This window comes from Cavia porcellus, unplaced genomic scaffold (genome assembly GCF_034190915.1).
Source record: "Cavia porcellus strain 051 isolate PalLab524CR breed Dunkin Hartley unplaced genomic scaffold, mCavPor4.1 scaffold_6, whole genome shotgun sequence".
Lineage (NCBI taxonomy): Eukaryota > Metazoa > Chordata > Mammalia > Rodentia > Caviidae > Cavia > Cavia porcellus.
The window spans coordinates 40,316,543-40,337,288 of record NW_026947489.1 but is presented as its reverse complement, the minus strand read 5'-3'; the positions used below and the strand labels follow the sequence as shown (position 1 = coordinate 40,337,288).

The 20,746-nt window shown below is 48.8% G+C and overlaps 1 protein-coding gene across 4 annotated transcripts in view; it reads right to left on the bottom strand.

Annotated features, from left to right (window-relative positions):
• The window catches only part of Kcnn3 (potassium calcium-activated channel subfamily N member 3), a 154,661-nt gene that overhangs the window by 88,989 nt on the left and 44,926 nt on the right, over positions 1-20,746 (bottom strand). For 3 of the 4 annotated variants that reach the window (XR_010048055.1, XM_003475583.5, XM_013158996.3), the window contains exon 2: positions 20,452-20,547. The exons of the other annotated variant lie outside the window; for it this stretch is intronic. Coding sequence is in view for 2 of the 3 variants with exons in the window: in XM_003475583.5 (XP_003475631.1) it covers positions 20,452-20,547 (96 nt within the window). In the remaining variant the exon portion in view is untranslated. The remainder of the gene's footprint in view (positions 1-20,451; positions 20,548-20,746) is intronic. 4 annotated transcript variants of the gene reach the window in all.

Below are 20,746 nucleotides of genomic sequence, written 5' to 3'. Positions count from 1 at the left end.
TTTCTGACTGGTTGAAAGGAAAAGACTATCTGACTCTGTGAGGGCCTTTTCATTCTGGGTCAAGACATGACTCTGACCTCTCTCGTGGTTCACTGAGGCCCATACCAGAACTTTTTGTTGGGGATGGAGCTTTTTGCCATGATGTCATCTCCACTCCAGCTGCAAGCACTGTTCTCTGGCCAGGCCTCATGAACTAGCTCAGAAATCCCCTCAAGTAGGCCATGGTGCTACATGCCTATAATCTCAGCACTTGGAAGGCTGAGGCATGAGGGTCTCTGTAAGTTCAAGGCCAGCCAATGCTCCATAGTAAGTTCAAGGCTGAACTACACAGCAAGATACTGTCAAGAGAGAGAGAGAGAGAGAGAGAGAGAGAGAGAGAGAGAGAGAAAGAGAGAAATCACCTCAGTCTTATGCACCAGGATACTGGAGGCTCCCTTCCACATGCACAATCTCAGAGATCCCAGCAGACCAGGAATAAAAAGGGACATTTCAGACCACTGGCAGGGCACACAGATGGAATAGCAGAACATTCAAGCAAGCCCCAGGCTACTGCAAACATTTTGCCACCAGTCCTGTCAGGGCTGCAGCTGGAAAAGGTCAGCAGCATCTGGCCAGCTGCTCCAACAGAGGTGGGCTCTAAATGATATTTGTGATGGCAAAAGCCTCTGAGCTGTAGGTCAAAATTGACACCTGCCATTTTTGTAATGATCATTATCAGCTCACAGTCTACCCCTGCATAAACACGCTCATCAACGTCTGTCTGCCTCAAGACAGTTAGTGTTCTTCTAAACAAGAAAACCTACAAGTCTATTGAACATTTGTTCCACCAGCCTCCCCTGGCAGACATGAGTTTTTGTCCTCTGAGCAGCATATCTTACTGTTAGAACCAAGAAGTGTGGAATCCTGTTTTTAAGTGTGTTCAACCAAACAGGGATGGGAAAGAAGCCAGCCCATAAAGTGGCCCAGGGGTGGTGCACAGCTGTTCTCACAGCTGGTGGAGACACCTACAGCTGCTAGCAACCTCAGCCAACATTGAGCAGGCTGGTAAAGGAGTCAACGAAGTGTGAGTGGAGCCACTGGTCATTTGGTTGGGGAGGGGCTGGGAAGGACATGTTCTGCCCAGGAAGACTCTTCTCTCTAGAGAGCCTCTCACCCCTCTCTAGTGAGCAGGAAAGGAGAAGGAATCTACTTCTCCTTCCCTGCTGACCCAAAGCTATCTTTGCAATACTCTTGTTCCCTTCTGAGCATTTGTTGTTCCTATTCTTGCATGTTTTTAAGCACCCTATCCCAGCCTTGTGCTGCTACTTATTTTCAAGTCCCTTTTTAATCATTGTCATTGTGCAGTCATGTGCATGATATGCTGCTTCCTATCCCCTGAAGTGGACACCAGCTGCTTTCTGGATGTTCCTGGAGAGGAAGGGAAGGCCGACTGAGGATCCTGGAGCCAGAACCAGTTCTCTTGCAGCATGCCTCCTGCTTCGTGTTCTCGGGACATCTGCAGCAGAGTGAGGGACACCGTTCCTGCCTGCATGTTCATTAGCAAATGCTAACCCAAGCTACCTGAAGTCACAATTCACATAGATAGTCCAAGGACCTTGATAGGGTGCTACCACTCATAAGCTCACAAGTGTGGGTGTTCGAAATAAAACTCACTAAGATTTTCTTAGCGCTCAGAACTCATGACCTTATGATCTTGTTGAATCCCCATGTTATGACGGTCCTGCCTTTAAATACCCAACAGCATTCAAACTCTGGAAGCGGCATTGTGATTGGCTGCCCACACGTTTGGTTCCTTCCCTTTCTCCTTAACACTCTTCTCCCCATCCCACCATGAGCTACTGGGGGCAGGGAAGATATCTTACCTTCCCTAGCCTGGCACTGAGTGTGGACCAGTTTGCTGAGATAACTGAACCCCACAAGGGCTAGGCGAAGACACTCTAGTGGCAATGAGAGTAGAGTAATAATACAGGGTTAACAACTACTATACAGCACTAGTAATACCAGAGTTCTAAACCCCTTCTTCTACATTTATAAAACCATCAATTCTCACGCAAACCTACGTGATCACTACTTTACAGATGCAGAAATGGACACATGCAGAGGTAGAAGAACTTCCCCCGACAACATCAGTCAGAAAGTTGCAGGGCTAAGCTTTGAACCTAGGTAGTCTACTTCAGTCTGTCCTCCACTCAAAAGGTAAACTCTCTGAAATACAGTGCTTCATATTTTTTTACTCATAGAAGTTTTATTTGTAATAGCCCAAATAATAACTGACCCCCAAATTTATCAACAAATATATGGATAAACAAATTACATTATATCCATACCATAAAATACAGTCATCAACAATGTATCAGCAATTGAAAGGAATTAATTTTTTTTTTTTGGTTCTTCATATTTTCTAAAAGAGACTCTTGGTAAAACTATAACAATTACAAGGAGAAAATCAACACACGGCAGTTCTACAAAGAGCCATGCAAGAAGGAAACAAAAGACCCAGAGGAGAATGGGCCCCCAACCAAACCAGCAGGCTCCCCCTGTGCACATGTGATGCTGTGAGCACACTGCCAGGGAGCCTCTGAGCCAGAGCAGAGGACACCGGGAGACCCAGTTATACAGAGCTAGGTCCTAGGGTGGGAGGCAGTGTACAGGCACACTCTTAAGAGACTGTGAACATAATTGCTGGGGTAGGGGGTATGGCTGGAGCCATGATTAGTTCAGAGCAATGATTCCTCACTCAGCTGCACTTTAGAATCAGCTGGGAGGCTTAGAAAAACCCTATACTTGGTGCCTCCCCAGAGTAATTAAATCAGAGTTTTGAGAGTGGGACCTGAGCAACAATATTGTTTTAAAGTTCCTAGGGTGATTTCAACACATAATTACATACAAGAACTACTGGCTCCATCTCTTCAGTCCCATTCACCAGAGCAGTCCATCCCCCGATTCTGGACTAAGGTGGTAAGCGGGGATTCGAACAGGATGTGCCCCCTCCATCCTCTTCTCCCTCTGGGTTCGGCTGGGGGCTGGGGGGTGCTTTTTGTGTGTGTGCTTAGTTATCCAGCTCTAGTTTCAATTCCAACCTTGCCACTTACCAGCCAGATGACCTAATGTCCATGCCTCAGTTTTTCCATCTGCAAATAGGGGATTGTAATAGACAAAACGAAGCCTCCCAATGTTCATGTTTTAATCCCCAGAATCTGGGAATGTGCTACATGGCAAAGAGGAATTATGAATGCGAATAGAATTAAAGTCACTGATTAGCTAACTATAAAATAGAGAGATTAACCAGAATTATCTGGGTAGCCACAATATAATCACAGGGGTCCTTAAATGTGGAAAAGGGAGGAAGGAGAGGTAATGCCTCAAAGATTTACTGGCATCTGATGGCTCTGAAAATGGAAGAGCAAGTTGCTCTGAAAGCTGAAAAAGGGCAAGGAAATGGAATCTCTCCAAGAGCCTCCAGGAGAGAAAGCAGCTCTATCAACACCTGGCTTTTAGCTGAGAAAACCCACTCTGAAGTTCTGACTCTCCAGAAGTATAAGATAATAAATGCATACAGTTTCAAACCACTAAATTCACAGTAATTTGCTATAGCAGCGATTGAAAATGAATATAAGATAGATGGGAATGAACTGGGGATAATGCAAAGAGTAAATAAGATAAAATTTGTTCACTGTGTACTGTGCTTAGTGCTCTGTAATTACTAGTTGCACTTAATATTTTTACTGTCACTTTCCTATTGGGAACTGCCACCTCCTGTGGCCATGCAGCTGCCATGGGGCTGCTCATTCTGTCCTCCATTCTGAGAGGGGGCTGAGTGACCCCTTCCTTCATTGTCAGCAATAAGCTTGCTTCCATTGTCTGGACCTGGGCAGGAGAACTGGCCAGTCTGTGCTGGACAGGGCAAGAAACCTCCAAAAGCCCCTGAAATCCCATTAACATGGCACAAACCAGCTCTCCTGTTCCTGACTCTATTCATGAGAAACATCAGGAGTGGGGCTTGTGGGTGGAGGATTCGGAAGGGCGGACCCCAGAGAGAGTTCTGACCACCAGCTAAGAAAAGTCCTTGGCAATGGTCAGCAAGGCTTCAGAGACCCCATGTAAGCAGTATCCAGTGCTTTGGTAGGTGCCAGCAGAAGGCATGAGCTACACACCAGGCCATGAGAAAGAGTTTGGGTTTGTCATGGTGACCTCAGCAAGAAGCCCCAACTGAACATTCACCAGACCCCCTGTGCACATCAGGACTGGTGGTGCTTTTGCCCAGCTCTCTAGGCGGATGCTTCCCATATGACTATACAGCCAGCCTTTGACCTTTTAGACAGAGGAAGAAACAGATTCAGGGAAATTCAGTAATTCAAATAGCAGCAGCAGATCCAAGATTCCAACTCATGATTCCAAATCTAGAACACTCCATATCATTCTGTATTTCATTCTCTTTTCATAAAGGCCCAATTAATATTTCAGATGCTATCAATTTAATCCTGGGAGCATGCGAAGACAGCTAGCTCAGACTATTAATCTGCACTTTCTCCTTGAGAAGTGTCAACCACAAACACAGAAGCTTCAAAAATTACAAACAATGAGAGAGGGGCCTGCAGGAAATGTGGTGCCAGATGCATAAATCTCACGGCAGCTCAGAGCACTGTAATTGTAGCTCTGCATGATGCTCATGAACCTTGGGTTTCCGAAGGCAAACGGCAGGCGAAGGACAAGGCAGCCACTTCCCACTGTGAGTACCAAGGACTCCCACCAAATTAGTGTTGCACATCCCTGGGAACTAAATTGATCCAAAAGGACACCAAGATCAGAATGTTCTCTTCTTCAGAGATTCTGCCCCTCACTCTCTTCCTCTCCATTTCCCCAAAGCCAGGCAGTATCAGCTATAAAACTCAACCCCGTCAGTTCAGCTCAAAACACATGCACACGCGCACGCACACACACACACACACAAACACGTGCTCACAAATGCACATGTAGCACAGAGGCAACCCACAGCAATAGATGCCACATGTTTAGATATGAAACACGGAAAAGACTTAAGCAAGCAAGAAAGGAGAACCAGGGAATATACAGAAGGCAGACAGAGGCAGGTTGAGATGACACCACTAAGAGAAACTGAGGAGAGAACTCTCTAGCCTGCAGGCTGACAGACTCTGGCCCTGCAACCTAATGGCAGCCCAGGCCAGTCAGCATCAGCCCCTCTAGGACAAGCTGCAGGTGGCACAATCCTCCTAAGGGGCCTTGTGCAACACCCAGGGAGCCCACTGCAAACCCATGAGCCCTATGCAGATTTTGGGTTGACGTCATTGTTGCTGCAAGTGATAGTCAGGCCTTGAGGCCAGGAGGCATCCTGCTGACACTCTGGAATGGTGGCAGGTCCCAGCAACTGGCCAAAGCTGCAAGGCTGAATCCTGCAGGCAAATGAAGGAAGTGAACTCTCTGCCTGGGGGAGAAGCTAAATCCCCCAGGCTGCCAGGAACAGTATATTTTTAGGTATAGGATTGGTTTGGGAACAATAAGAGAAGGACAAAACTGTAACATCCTGAGGTTCTTATAAAGTCTGATCAGCACAGCTCCTGCTAACCACCTGAAAAGATCTGAGGAAGTGAGACAAACTGGGGCTCCCCACAGGCCCTGGCTCAGGGCAGGGGGTATCATTGTTAAGATCAGGAACTTTAGGCTTCTGGGGCTGGGAGGGTGTTTTTCATTCTTCTGACTCTCAAACAAATATACCAGTGGTGTGAATCTTTAATCCTAATGATCCCCCAGGAGGGAGATTTTTATTTTTCTTTTTATCGGTACCAGGGATCGAACTCACGACTCTGCTGAGCTAAAATCCCCAGCCCCAAGGAGGGAGATTTTTCAGTCTTTCCTCCAGTCTAGTCCTGCTGCTGGAAGCCAGGTCAGGTGCCTGTACTGAGGGTAGAGACCACCTCGGCCAACGGCCAAGGTGCACTGCTCCTTGTCCGACTCCCACTTCCTGGTCTTTAATACAGACTATTGATGATCTCTTAGTCATACACAGATGGCTCCATCTGTAAGACACACACCTGCATCCCCACCCCCAGATTAGCATCCCTGACCCCTTTTGAATACACAGCTTGGGCTGGTACTGTGTTAGACATAGATGCATAATCTCTCCTGCTCTAACTCCCCTGGGTGGACCCAGCACCCTCTATTCCCATTTCTTATTACTCCTTTATGGCTATCTGTGTCCCCTCACTATTCCCCAGAATCCCTGGGATTCCCCGTGATCACAAATGCTTGGTGATCACAAATGCTCCTTTCCCTACCCACACTGGTTATAACTCTGCCCAACCTTCAACTGGCACAATGTCCCAGTCCCCACCCTGGTAAAAGGGTTTGCTGTTCTGTTCTTCAGCTCAGCCCACAATCCTTGCAGCCCAAGTACGTGCAAATTTGCATCCTTATCTCCGCATTAGATCACAAGTTTGGTTAAAGCAGGAACCTTGCTGTCTCCAAGTGCCTGGCTCAGAAGAGACCTTCAATAACTTGGTGTTGAAGGAATTAATCACCTTTTGTCCTGTCCTCAGGGGAGGGTGGGGAACAGTTGCTATTTCTAACAACAGCAGGAAGACAAATATCGCCCTGCCTTCCCCTCCCCAACCTAATCCACACACACACAGGGGTGGGAATTCCTTTTGCTCTCCACTCTGTAAGGTTTCTAGCACATTCTGTCAAGAAGGATCATGGAGAAATGGGAAGATCTTGGAGAGCACTTGGCTCTGTGCTTTCCTGCACCAGCGAGGAACCTGGTGACAGCAAGGAGCAGTGAGGGACAGGGTGTGTGACAAGAGCACAGCAGACAGGAGTCAGGTCTGCATGTGGCCCCCGCCTGTCCAGCTCAGCTGCTGAGTACACGAGCTGTGGTCAGCCTTCACCTGGCAGCCAGCTGCCTACTGATTCCTGTTTTGTGGCTGTGGCCAGGGCAATCACAGGCCAGCAGCCATAGCCAAACCCATCTCTGCAATGGAGCAGCCACATATCAGAGCCAAGGTGGCGTGGGCCCAGGCATCAGCACTGTCCTGTGACATAGGAGTCACAGCAGTGTTGCTACAACCCTCTGTCACCAGGTAGCCAACCTGCCTGTCTACCCTTTCATTTCACAGGCATGAGAAGTAGGGAGACTGGGGTTTCATGGCCTGGTCCAGCCCTGAGCTCAAGGACAAATGGCTCTCTCAGAACATGGCTCGAGAACTCCCACTAGATGACAACATGGCCAGCAAGGAGCGAGGTGCACCTCACCTAAAGGAAAGCCATGAAAGTTTGGAATAAAAGACTAATAAAAGACTTACAAATCTTTGAATTATTTTTCCTTCATTCCTTCCCCAGATTCACTTTCTGACTCCCTATTTGTGTCAGTGGTTTAGATAAGGTTTGGATAAGGCTCCCGCAGTCAGGTTCATGGAGTACGGGGGACAAGGGTCAGGTATGGCTTGAATCTAGGTGTCCTCCCAAACAGTCAGGCACTCATAGGCAGAGCTTTTGAAAATGACAAGTCATGGGGGTATACAGCTGATTTGCTATTAGGAGGTGGGGTCTGAGTGGAAAAGGCCCTTACCAGAGTGTGAGAAAGGTCTAGTGCCTTCCCCAGCTCCTCCTTTGTGCTCTGCATCCTGGCTGCCATGACCTGAACTGCTTTCTCTGCCCAGATCCATCCACCACACCTTCCTGCCTTGGCACTACCCACTATGGACTAAACTGCATGAGCCAAAATAAACCTCTCCTTTGAGTTTCGAGGATTGAGTTTGATGTTCCTGTGATGCAAAAGTGACTGAGACAGACCCCAAACACCCCCTGCTGGGGGAGAGGCAAAAAGGCCAGGCAGACCAAAACAGAGGGCTAAAGGAACACAGGGGAAACAGAGACAGGCAGACTGTGGCTCCCACCCCAAAGCCCACTGCGTGAGTAAAGATGAGAGAATGGGGAGCAGGCACTGGGCGCCCAGAACAGCAGCTCCGTAAGTAGAAAGCAGTGCCTCTGGCTGTGGCCAGGAAGGCAGCACGGTACTCCCAGGCCACAACAGACTCTGGCTCCATGTGGCAACAGTCCCAGGGGCAGACAGACCAAGTGATCCCTTAAAGTAGTAGCAGGGTCAGACCAAAGAAAGGACACTCCCCACAAAGGAGAGATGGGAAAGAGACCACCCTGGGAAGTCCTGGGGCCAACTCATGGTGGCCCAGGTGTGAGGCTGCCAGAACAGTCAGAATACAGGTGGGACTCTGCGGAGGCGGTGAGGCCCACTGGCAGCCCAGGCAGAACATCCAAAAGGACCCTATTTTCAGCCTCAGCAGGTGTTAGCTTGGAGCAGAGGACTGGCAGAGACATGGTGACCAAGCTCAAGAAGTAAGAGCCAGCCCCTGGGAGGGCAGGCAGCAAGAAAGAGCAAGGCTGGCATGGGCCTCAGCCAGCAGCCAGGCTTCAAGAGACACACTGACCTGTCTGGAATGGGAGGAAGCCAGTCACCATGCCCGAGACAGCAGTCTTCCTGCTCCCGGAAGGACCCAAAGGGAAGATAGTATGGTCACCAGGGGTTTCTAACAGGTAGTGGGGCCACCACAGGGCATGCAGAACCTGGGTGGTCCCTCCTGGGTTACAGCTGGAACAGGGCTTCAAGAGCTCATGGGTTGGACCAATAGTGTCTGAGTTGCTCTTTGGCCCTCGCTTTATCAGGTCCACTCTTTGTCAAGAGGGGATTCCCATGACTCATCCCTCAAAAGGTTGCTTCCACACGGGCCAGAATTAAGGGCAGCACAGTTTGAGGATAGAGCTCTTTCTCAGAATCGGGAAAGCCAGCAGGCTTCTGAGGTGGTAACTTGGTTTGAGTCCCTCCCAGCCTTTCACCAGCCACAGGAGTTTGGACACATTGTCTACCTGCCCTCAGCCTCAGCTGCCTTATCTATAAAATGAGGATAACAGAATCCACCTCACAAGGTTCTTCAGAAGTAACTGAGGTGACAGAGTAAAGTGGCATCCCTAGAACATAAGAAACTAGCAATGGAAGCTGCCACTGTCACCATCTACAGGGTGGGAAGCCACTCTCCAGATCTAAGCCTGGAACCTGAGGGTTGGCCTGAAGAGTTAAAGTATCGGACTGAGTGAAGGTGCTAATTGAAATGGTGCATGAAGCAACCCACCTCACCTCTTGGTGGGTACATTGCTTACACAGAAAATGACACAGGCAATTCTAAAGATGCCTGGTGGTAACAGATCTACGACAACATAGATATATTTAATGCTCACATACTTTACATGGCAACATTTACTTTACATATATTTTATCACAAATTTTTAAGAAAAGTTCAAACAACAAAGTCACAAATTGGACCCAGATCTACTGACTACAAGCCCAGGATCCCTCATCTACCCCTACAGGTTGATATGTGGGGTTCAGAGGAGACAAAACTCTTTCTCAATAAATTGTATTGAATCTTTTTGACCAAAGACACACCAGGGACAGTTCAGATCTTTTCCTAGTACAATTTATTGGATTATAGAAAATTTGAGCAATGGCAATTTTACTACCTTTTCTCTTAAAAACAAGAAAATGCCACTTTACTAGAGTCTTGCCCAAGAACAAGCCAGAATCATCAGTTTTTGTGGTAGTGGTAGTGTCTCCCAGAAATGTCTCCCCGAAATGCTCGTGTGTCCCAAGAGCAGACCGTGTGTGAGTGATTGGATCATGAGGGCTCATCATGCCCAATCAGTAGATTAACCCACCGATGAGATCATCATTTATGGCCTTACTGGAAGATGATGGGGTGCTGCACTGAAGAGAGAGTGCAGCTGGGGACTCCTCTGGGCCTGGCCCCTTGCTCTCAAGCTCTTTCCCTCTCTGCTTCCAACCACCCTGTGCCAGCAGCCTTTCTCTGCCACGCCCTTCCCCATGATGTTTCTGTCTCACCACAGGCCTAAAAGGGATGGAGCCAGCTGACCATAGGATGAAACCTCAGAAACCAGGAGCTAAACCCAACTTTACCTCCTATACATTGTTTAGGTCAGGTATTCCGTCATTGTGCTAAAACTGCAAGTCACACAGTAGTACAACAGAATGGCAATTGTACAGAAGTCTCTAAACACTGACAATTCGAAAGTGCTTTCTAATTTTCCAAACTTTTCGAATGTTAAAGCCTCACCAAAGAATCACTGAGTCCTACTATGTGCAATAACTTTTATTAGGCTCTCCAGGGATAAGTGACAGAGATGACAGACTGAATCCATTACTCTCACTTAGCTTATAACCAAGCCCAGCACTTCTCAGTCTGAAGTGTGCATGGAACCCCAGAGGTATTGTCAAATCCCAGAACTCCAATGGGGTTCAGCAGCCTGTGAGGGCCCAGACAGAGACGCAGGCACTGATGTACACTCCCAATTGAAAATTGCCATTGGGGCTGGGGATTTAGCTCAGCGGCATAAGCGCCTGCCTTGCAAGTGTGTGGTCATGAGTTCGATCCCTGGTACCAATAAAAACAAAAAAGACCCACCAAAAAAAAAAAAAAAAAAGAAAAGAAAATTGCCATCATGGAGGAAAAGTTGCTCAGTTAAAAAAACAAATTAATAAGACAAAACAGGATGAATTAAGTCCCAAACACCCACACTGGCACATTCATAAACAGAATATTCTGTTAAATGAACTTGCTCCCCAGTGACTTTGGAGAACTGAATTTGGCTACACGGAAGGAGATTGGAATTGAGAGCTGAGGAACGAAGTCTGATTGCTTGCTTTAATTATCCTGAAAGCTTGACAATGGCTGACCAGTGAGACTTGAGAGGAGTCACCTTTCAACCTTAAGATGTTGAAGCCAAAGAAATGTCTTTTTGGTGGTTTACTCTGAAATTTGAGGCTCTGTCAGTGTGGAGTAGGGACCCAGTTCTGTTTCTGGACTGTTAGGAAAGCAGCCAAGCTGACGGATGCCCCACAAGCACCTCCTGAATGCACACTGTGCCAGTCACGCTGTCAGGGGCTCTCCCTACAATTTTCCCTCCTTGTCACTGAGCATTCCTCAGATACAGAATCCTTGATTTGGCCAGAAGCCCCTGAGATTACCTACCCACTGCACAAACAGCAAAACTGAAGTTGAGGCAGAGAAAATAACCTGCCCAAGCTCACACAGTGATCCTTATCCCAGACAGCCAGTGACAAGGTTACTCATCCCACATAAAGTGGCAGAGGATTGCCAGGTGTGACCCCCGAGGTGGGCAGGCTGCTGCCATTGCTAGGGCAGCAAAGTCTTATATCACCAAACAACACAAAGCTCCTTGAGTGGGTGCCCACGCCCCCTCACTTCTCACAGCCCAGGGTGAGGACAAGTGCGTGGTTTCCATGGTAACACACAACCAGGTGGATTCAGGGCCTCCAGGGCCTGTCTTGAACCAACAGAGGAATAGGAGGGAAGGAGACATCTTCCCATTCACAAACATGCTTCCTCTCAAACCTCTCCTCTTAACACCCTTCCCATCCGGGACCCCTGGAGCAGAAGGGAGCACCTAAAGGACTCAGCAAGGTTTACCTGGAAGTCAGTGGAGCCCCAGTGGGTTGATTTGGGGGATGGGGCTGAGCCTGTCTGCTGGAGCAAATCTTAACATGCCTAAGGCAGGGGCCTTCACACTGTTAATACACACAGCACACGTTCGCTAGGAAGTAGCATGATACAGGATGACATTTCTAAGTGACAAAACTGGAAGTCAAGACGGACAGCCAGGAGCAGCCAGCAGGGCTGGGCAGAGCAGCACCCACTGGGCGCTTTCACAGCCACAGCAAAAGGCGGCTGAGCACCAAGCCCTCCATCAGGCAGAAGGGGTTAAACCCCAGCGTTTAAATATTTAGCAAATAAAATCACAATACCACACAGAGACCTCCAGGGCTGGTGTGGTAACCATGGCAATCCACGGGCCAGCGGCAGATCTGAGGGAACAGGCACTGGGACTGAGGCAGCTGACCAGGGGGTGACAGAAAGGGCCACCTTGTGTGAGGCCGGCTCAGGGGGACAGCTTGCTGAGATTCCCTACTCCTCAGTATGCAAAAATCAACCACAGGCCATAAGCCAGCACAACAGGCTTCAGGTCAGTCTTTCAGCCTTTTGGAGACCACTTTTCTCTACAGAATGAGGGGACAAAAATCTGCCACCCCTGCTGCGGATTGGCCACTCATTCGATCATTATTCAACCTACACTATCATGTGCCAGACTATCTCAGCTTCGCGATAAGACAGTGAATCCACTGCAGTCCCCACGCCATGAAGCCTACCACAGAGCCCAGGGTCCTGCAAAAGGTAGCATTGACAGTTCACTGTCAGACACATGATGACAGATCATAGCCAAGGCTAAGTCACCTGCTGGATGTGCATCTGGGTTAGTGAGGGGTGGCCAGAAAAGGCTCCTGGAGGAGCAAGTGTGCAGAGATCTACAAACCAAAAAGATGAAATCAGCAGGCCAAAGGCCTGAAAATCTGTGAACACAGTTCCCAAGTTACAAAATGTAGACAAAATTCATCATTTCCCAGGGTGCCAACCACAAAACCAGTGTCCAGGGAACAGTCTGACCAAGTCTCATGTGTTCCAAACACAGGGCCAAGTCAGGGTACAGCTTCCACTGCCTCCTCTCTCTTCCTTCCTTCTTTTCAGTCCTTCCAGGCACAGGTGGGCCAGGTAGGATGGCTAGGGCCACACAGGGCAGTCCAATAGTGAATCCCCTGGACCGCATTCCCTGTTTACAATGTCCTGTGTACGCTGTGATCAAGATCAAGTGAGGAGGGATCATTAACAACAGGGGAGCTGGAGATGGGTGTCGAGTTGGCAGAGCTGGCCATCCTGAATTCCCTTATAGAGCTTGAAACCCCTCAGGACTGGAACTGCCCAAGCAACCACATCTGTGCTGATCACACTTGGCTCACAGAGCTGACAAACTCAGACCAGGCAAGACCTGGAGTTTCAGTCCTTAGGATCTCAGTGAAGGCAAAGTGAATTCATCAACCAACCAGCCAAGAAATGTTTATCAGGATGAAGATCCCAGCAGCCTCCAGCTGCCCTTGGAAGACAAGTACAACTTCCCCCACCTCCTCCCTCACTGCTGAAATGCCCCAGGCCGGTTTTGTCCCCAAAACACAGCATCTCTGTTCCTGGTACACGCAGGTCTCAGGTCATCTCCTGAAACCTGCCCTCCTTCAGGGGAAAAGCACCCTGCTTCCTCATGGCCACACTGGAGCTCACACACTTCCTAGGACTGCGCTCCTGACTCTGGGCCACAGGAGACCAAGATCTAGACAAGCAGGTTCCAAAGGCAAAAGTCAAGTCTCAGTCACATCTGGATTCTCAGTGCCTGACACAAAGTAGGCCTGCCATGAATGAGTACTGAGCTAACTGGCTAATTCAGAGAAGCCAGTAGAGAGCTCTGCTGTGTCACTCAGCAACACACCATCTCCCAGGATGTGACTTGAGCCCACCTGTTAATAGGCAAAAGGTAAGAGGAGGCAGAGAGCAAGACTTAGCCTGAGCCATCCTGCCTACCCCATTAGCAAGATGTCACTAACCCAAAAGCACATGAGCCGTGCATTGCTGACCCCTGTGACTCAGTGACAGCACATTATTCACATGCAGGAGGACTCTCCAGTCTCTGGGACAATCATGCTGCACCAGCTGAGAATTTTTACAATTGAGCTGTCCCTCAAATATAATTTATGTTCTATAATATGAAGCAGTTTCCCTGTCCACTGAGAACTCTATCAGTACTTAATAAAAATATATACTTTTACATACCTAATAAATGGAAAGTCTCCCCTTTCTTCAGTCCCTTGTCTTTCAAGCTCATGAGATTAAACACTCATATCTTGTCACTGTCACAATGATTTGGTCAAGTTTGAAGAAGACTAAAGAAGCCTCCAGAAGCTTTTGTTAGATTTCAAGAGGATCAATGCCCCCAAACAAGAGCAGGTACACCCCACTTTTGATCTAATTGATGTGTTTTACTTCATATATGGCTAGTAGTCATAAACAGGAATTAATGAGCTCTAAAATCTCCATCTAGGCACAAGATGATCTGAACTTTGCCACTGCCCAGGACCCCAGGGTTTGACCCAACACTCTTCTCTGGGCACTCCACTCATCCCTGCCTGCCTGCTGGAGAAGCAATTTCTCCCTTCCAGAAACTGAACCCCTGCTTATTTCCTCTTCCTCTCAACTGGATGTTGAGTGACAGCCTGTAGACCGTGGTAGCAAACCTGTGGCATGCATGCTGCTTTTCTTTTAAGACAAAAGATGTCAATGAATGAGTTCTTTTTTCTAAACTAAAACCTCATATTCAGGTTTCGTTTATTCAGTGTTGGCACTTTGCAATAACTAAGTGGGTTTTGGGGTTGCCGTTTGGGCACTCAAGTCTAAAACGTTTGCCATCACTACTTGACTCATGAAATCTCTCCAATCTACACAGACAGCCCAGCCATGCCTCCCTTGACACGGTGGCCTCTCCAGACGTCCCTCTGGTTTCCCTCCACTCACAGCCACTTTACAAGTGACTCCAATTTAAGATCTCTCACTCGGTCCCCTTGTCCTCCACTGTCACCTCTAGTGACGGCCTTGATGAGGGCCTAGCACAGAGGATGTGTGGGTACCCTGACTCCTTGCTCTCCCTTTGTGACAGTAGATGGCTCCCTGCTCTCCTCTGACCTTCCTGAATATTCTTTCTCAGGCCCTTGGGGGTCTTCCTTCTCCTCCCATATGTCATATATCAATGGCCCCCCTGGATCTTTCACTGTCTTGGAGACAGATGGATGCTCCCCTAACCTCCAACTCAACATGACCCAAAATAAACCTCTACTCCCCATCCGAGCTCCCTCTGTGGTTTTAATATTAATGAATGGTACTCCCAGGCACTGAGTTACCCAAGCAATCAAGAGTGTCCACCCTTCCTCTGCAGACAGTACCTACATCTAACTGGTAACCAGGTCCTGTCAATTCCAGCTGTTCAACACCTGTCATGCACAGCTGCTCCACCCATCTCCACTCTTAACACTTACCTTGGTTCCTGACATCACTACCCATCACCTAGACCATGGTAACATGCTCCTGCTTACCTTCCTGCATCTGAGATTGTCCCTTCCAACATTTGCATACCGTTGGTAGACAGCCCTGTGTAAAATGCTAGTCTAATCATCTTCCCCATCTTGAAACCTTTCACAGTTCTTATTGCTGCCTATTGGACTTTCTAAAACACTTCACCAAGGTGAACAAGCCACCAGTAGGCTGTTCACCCTTCAGAGTGGATCCAGCCCACTGCCCAGGACCTTGTCTTAAAGCATACCAAGGGCACCTGCAATTTTCCATGCCAGAGCCTTTGTTTATTTTGAGACTTCTGCCAGGAAGCCACAACCTCAGCTAAGCTGAGGCACTCTGCATATATTCTCCTATTTGATCTGTGCGGCAATCTTTTGTGGTAGGTATTATCATTAGTCCCATTTTACAGAAAGTAAATAGCTAAGAGGGTTTAAGTAACTTTCTAAAGGCCATTGCACACACCGAAATGGGACAAAGAGCAGAATCTGAACCAAGGCGACTGCTCGGAAGAGCACTGTCAGCCTCCTGGTAGCCTGCCTCCTGAGATGACACCAGAGACACCAACTAGAGCCAGGGGGTCACTCCAGGTTGGTGGCCCTTTGGAGAAGCAAGAGTTATTTCGGGATTTCTGGCCTAGAGAGCTGGGCAACTGTGCCAGGCTCTACACAACGTACAGCCTCATTAAATACAGGCTGAAGCAATGACTGGGCTGGATGGGTCATCAGAGCTGGAGCAGAGGGGAGCGGTAAAGCATTCAGGGCTTTCTGGCTTGAGCCAGGGATGCACTGATAGCATCTGAAACATAAATCTCTGTCTTGGGGAGAGGAGGCTGGCACTGCTGATCTGGGACTTGTTGGTGACAACAAAACTGTAGGAGTGAACAGACTCTCCAAGGGAAGACACAATTTTCAGTTTTAGTAAATAAATCAATTGCATTGTTTTTGTGTTTTGTTTCTTACCAGAACACAATCTTTGAAAGCTGTGCTCTAAGACACTGTGAGGAGAGTGAGAAAGATAATGTCTTAGTCACTTTCTCGTTGTTGAGACATAATACCAGACACCCACAACTTAAAGGAGGAAAGTTTATTTTGGCTCATGTTTTAGCCCACAGTCAGTGGGCTCCAAGTAAGGACAGCATGACAGAGGGCCCTGGCAGTGGAAGATTGTTCACGGCATGATTGACAGGAGCCGAGCGGCAAGGAGGAGCCAGGAAGGGAGACAGGACCTTCCACTCATGGTCTCTTCCAAGCCCCATCGCTCAACAGTGAGTCAGCTACAATGCCTCATGACCCAGTCACCTTCCATTGGTCCCCACGGTGGTCACATGAGACTTTAGGGGGACACCTAGGCATAAACTACAACAGATAAGGGGACCATCTTCAAATAATAGAGGTGGCCACAGGCATTTCCTTTCCCTGCTCCAGCTGCAGAGCTAGTGCTGGGGGAGAACTCCAGGGGGCCATATCCCCTCAAGTCAAAAAAGGCAGACTTTCCAAAGACTCTTACTGCCCACCAGTAGGAGAGCCTCCCCAAGAGGCAGTCAACTCCCAGTCACACAGGGCATACAGAGCCTCACATGGTCTTACCCAGGGTGGGCATGGTGTTTGAAGTATGTCTCCTCCAAGATTTAAGTGTTGCCAGTGGGATAAGATAAATAGGCAAGAGGTGCCTGGATCGTGATGCCTCCTCCATTGTGAATGGGACTAAGTATGGTTCTTACAAAAGAGATTTCCCAAGCATTCAGTCTCCTCGAGGGCACAGCCTTCTTCTTTCAAGGCACCATCTTGGAAGCAAAGAGCAGCTCTCTCTAGACAACCAAACCTACTGACACCTTGATCTTGGACTGCCCAGCCTCTAGAACTGTGAGGAATAAATTTCTATTCTTTATAATTTACCCAGACTCAGGTATTGTGTCACAGCAGCACAGGCAGTGGGAAAGCAGACCAAGTCACTTCTGACAAACTTCCAGCCTTGAATCTCTGCAGCTCTGAGCCAGAGCATAGCTGAGATCTCTCCAACAGTGTTCTAGAATTTCTCTTCCTCCAGAACACAAGTCATCTTAACTAACAAATAGGAACTCTGGTCTAGAAGGAAACACACACACACACACACACACACACACACACACACACACACATACACACACTGCACTTGCACCACGTCACAGGTATGCTGTGCAGGGCCTGAGGCTACCTATAGTCATCTAGGGCAGGGACCAGAGATGTGGACGGAGGATGGGTGTGGTCATCCAGTTTCTACTAAAATTTAGCCAAGTGAACAACAGCTATTGTGGATGGGAGAAGTAGTGAGCATATTCTTAACCAAAGTCCCCAATATCACTCCCAAGAGATATGACAGCAACATTCACCCCCATTCTACCTCCCTGCAGCAGCAGCAGCAGCAGCAGCTGACCTCTCCTGAGGGATGTGTTTCAAGCACTACAGCTCTGGCAGCTGTAGGTCACACTCGGGATAGCGCCTCTCTCCAGGTTCAGGAAGCAGACCTCCAGCTGCTGAGCCACCACCCCTAACCTAGCACCTAGGACCCTAACAGATAAGGAAACAGAGACCCAAGATCACAAACTAATAACATAAGCAACTTTGAAAACCAGATGTCTGCCTGTCTATCTGTTACTCTGTGCATTTTGCAGTGCTGAGGACCAAACTCCAGGCTTTGCACATGTTAGGCAAGTGCTCTATCACTGAGCACATCCCCAGTCCCACCCAGATGTTTTGAATCCAACACCCTTTCATTCAAAAATGTGCTGCAAACATCTGCTCCTTGTTAGACACTATGGGACCCTGGAAATGTGAAGATTAATGACATTATTGTCCTGAGGCAGGAGAGAGAGCCACTGAAAATTACAATCTGGCCAGTGGGGTACATACCAGAAGCAAATCCTCCTCCCACTGCTGTCTGGCCAGAGCCATTCCCATTGCCCCATACAGGAGAAGGCCACCAGCTGCAGAGAAAACATGACAAGAAGGTGGAGACCCAGGGGCTGATGACTGTCCTCCCATGATGGCAGGAAGGGTAGGTGATTGGGTTACCGGAGCTGAGAGGGTAGACAGAGTCAGACAGAGCAGAGAGGAAGTCAACTGCTTGCCTGAGCTGGACAATTATGATGGTGACCATTTGACTGACCTGAGTGGCAGATGGTAAGGCTCAGCTAGAAGAGGAGGTGATTAGAAAGAGACCAAAATTTCCACTTCATGAAATCCTACTGTATGCTACACTGTTCCCAACCCCCCTCAAGAGTTCCATCAAGTAAGCAATGTGATTCCCACACTGCAAGTTGGGAAGCTGAGGCCCAGAGGAGTTATTATGGGACCAAAGTCATTCAGGCCGAATTGTCTTGAGTTAGAATTCAAATTGTAAGTGTTGGGCTGAGTAAGTGACCTAGAGGACATGGTCTGCTGCCCATCAGGAGGGCTGAAACAGGGACTGACCCTGGGCAGAGGGAGGGACAAAGGTGCCCAGCTCCAGGCCAGAGCTGAGGCTACCATGCAGTCTGGCTGAGCCAGGTCTGAGGGCTGCAGGCCCTGAAGCAGAACAAGCACTCCAGGAGGATGAGTGCCAGGGATACCTGGCTTTGCCCCTTCCAGGTTCTGGAGGAGAAAGACAGTCTTAAGGCCCAACAGGGCTCAGAGTAGAGCCAAGGCAGTGCACTGGGGCCTCCCTTCAGCCTGGATGGAGCTAGGTTTTTTTCATTTTCCATTCTCTTTTTGGCCACTGTGACACCTTCCCACAAAGGTCAGGGTGACAAAGTAAGATAGACTCCCTGCAGATGAGGACTTCCAGAAGCTGAAGGACTACCTGGATCTCCCAGTGGTTCTGGAGTAAGCCTAGTGACACCTGTCCTGTCCTGATTCCTTGCCCTATTGTCCCCATAGGTATTCTGGCTCCTGGTTGAGGCTCCCTGGACAATGGTTTGGGTTAAAGTCCACCAGCTCTGTCCAGTTTGGGCTCCAGAAAGCAAGCTTCCTGGCAGTATCTGAACTCTCGGTCCTCTGACTACAGCCTTGGCCCAAGCACCCATGGTTCCAAAGGCCAGAGAGTTGAGTATCCTCTGGATTAGTGTCGTCTGGTCATCACACATAGGAGTCTGCTAAGGTGACCCAGCCTCAAAGCCTCTACATCCTATCCAGCTACCACAACCTGACACTTGGCAGGAAAGCAGAACACCTCTTTAGGACCAGAAGGCATCCACACAATATCAGTACCACTGCTGTACCCCCAAAACACTGAGGAACTAAAGGGCCTTGGTCTGGCTGGGCATAGTGGCCCACATCTGGAGTCCTAGGACTTGGGGGGCTACGGCAGGAAGATTGTGAATCCCCCCCCAACTCTCTCTATGGAGCAACTTAAAAAGGTCTGAGCTTGCACAGTGCTATTGGCTAGTGGCACAGAGCACTGTCCCACACACTCCTCATTCCATCTTCATGGCAATCCAGCAAAATTGGAATAAAGCTCCCGAGTTCCAGATGAGAAGACCCAGCAAGGTCACAAGGCTGCCCAAAGACATACAAAGAGAAGAGGTCACAGCCAAGATCAACCCCAGCTTTGCTGCATCTGAATCTTGGTTTTCGTCAGTCTCTTGCCTACTTCCCAGATCTGAGTCTATGTTTCTCCAGCCAAAGTACTTGGATAGACTCCAGATTCACACGCACATGAGGAAAAACATCTGGATATTTTAGACTACCCAGTCCACAGCCACGCAGATCAGCTGCAGAGTCTGGTAACTGGCTCACTGGCACAGGAGGACACCTCTGGATTGCTCATCCTGGTTGACCTCACCTCAGATCAAACTATCAGCCAAACAGGAAATGCACCCAGAGGCCTACCCAGTAATTCATCAGGTACCAAGTCACTCCTGCAGCATGAACAGAGGCCTCCTCCACCACATCAGAGTTCAGCTCCATCCAGAAGATGGCACCTCCCAGCCTGGTGTCCATAGCAATGGAGTCCATATGTGGGCTCCTACTGGTTTCCAGTGAAGCATGTAAGTGTGCACATGCATGTGCCAGGGAAGCTCGAGGCAGGCCCACCTCACTGCAGAGACTGACTCAATGCCTGAAGGTCAGAAAGGTCAGAAAGGACTGAGAGGGCACAGGCACCAGGCACCCACAGCCCACGGTGCTAAGTGAGGGTGTGAAGCAGGACAGCCCCTGTGCCTGAAGCCATGTGCTGCCACCTAGACCCTCAGGCAAAGATAATACCTTGCAATGCCCTCCCCAAGTGGGGTCCAAATTGGAAGAGAAGAACTAAGATCTTGGGCACCATCTTGTAAAAATCACCCACGTTGCTGCTTGGGGGTGAGAGCACTCAACCCAGAGCAAGGCCAAAACACTGGCCACTGCCCAAGGGGAGGGTGGGCACCTACCTGGACTTCGCGTGTATGATAAGCGATGATCAAACCCAGCAGGATGATGGTGGATAGACTGATAAGGCATTTCAGGGCCAATGAAAACATGGAATCCTGCAGGAGAAATGGAAAGAGAATTAGGGAGGGCCAAGAAAGGAGCATCTCAATTTCATCAGAGTCGGGACAGAAGAGGGACTGTCCCTAGTTCATCCGGGGAGCAGGGTGGCAAATAGACTTAACCAGAAGAGCTCTGGACTGTGCCTGGGCCAGTGCTGTCTCTAGGACTGCCCCCCACCAGAGCCTCAGTTTTTGA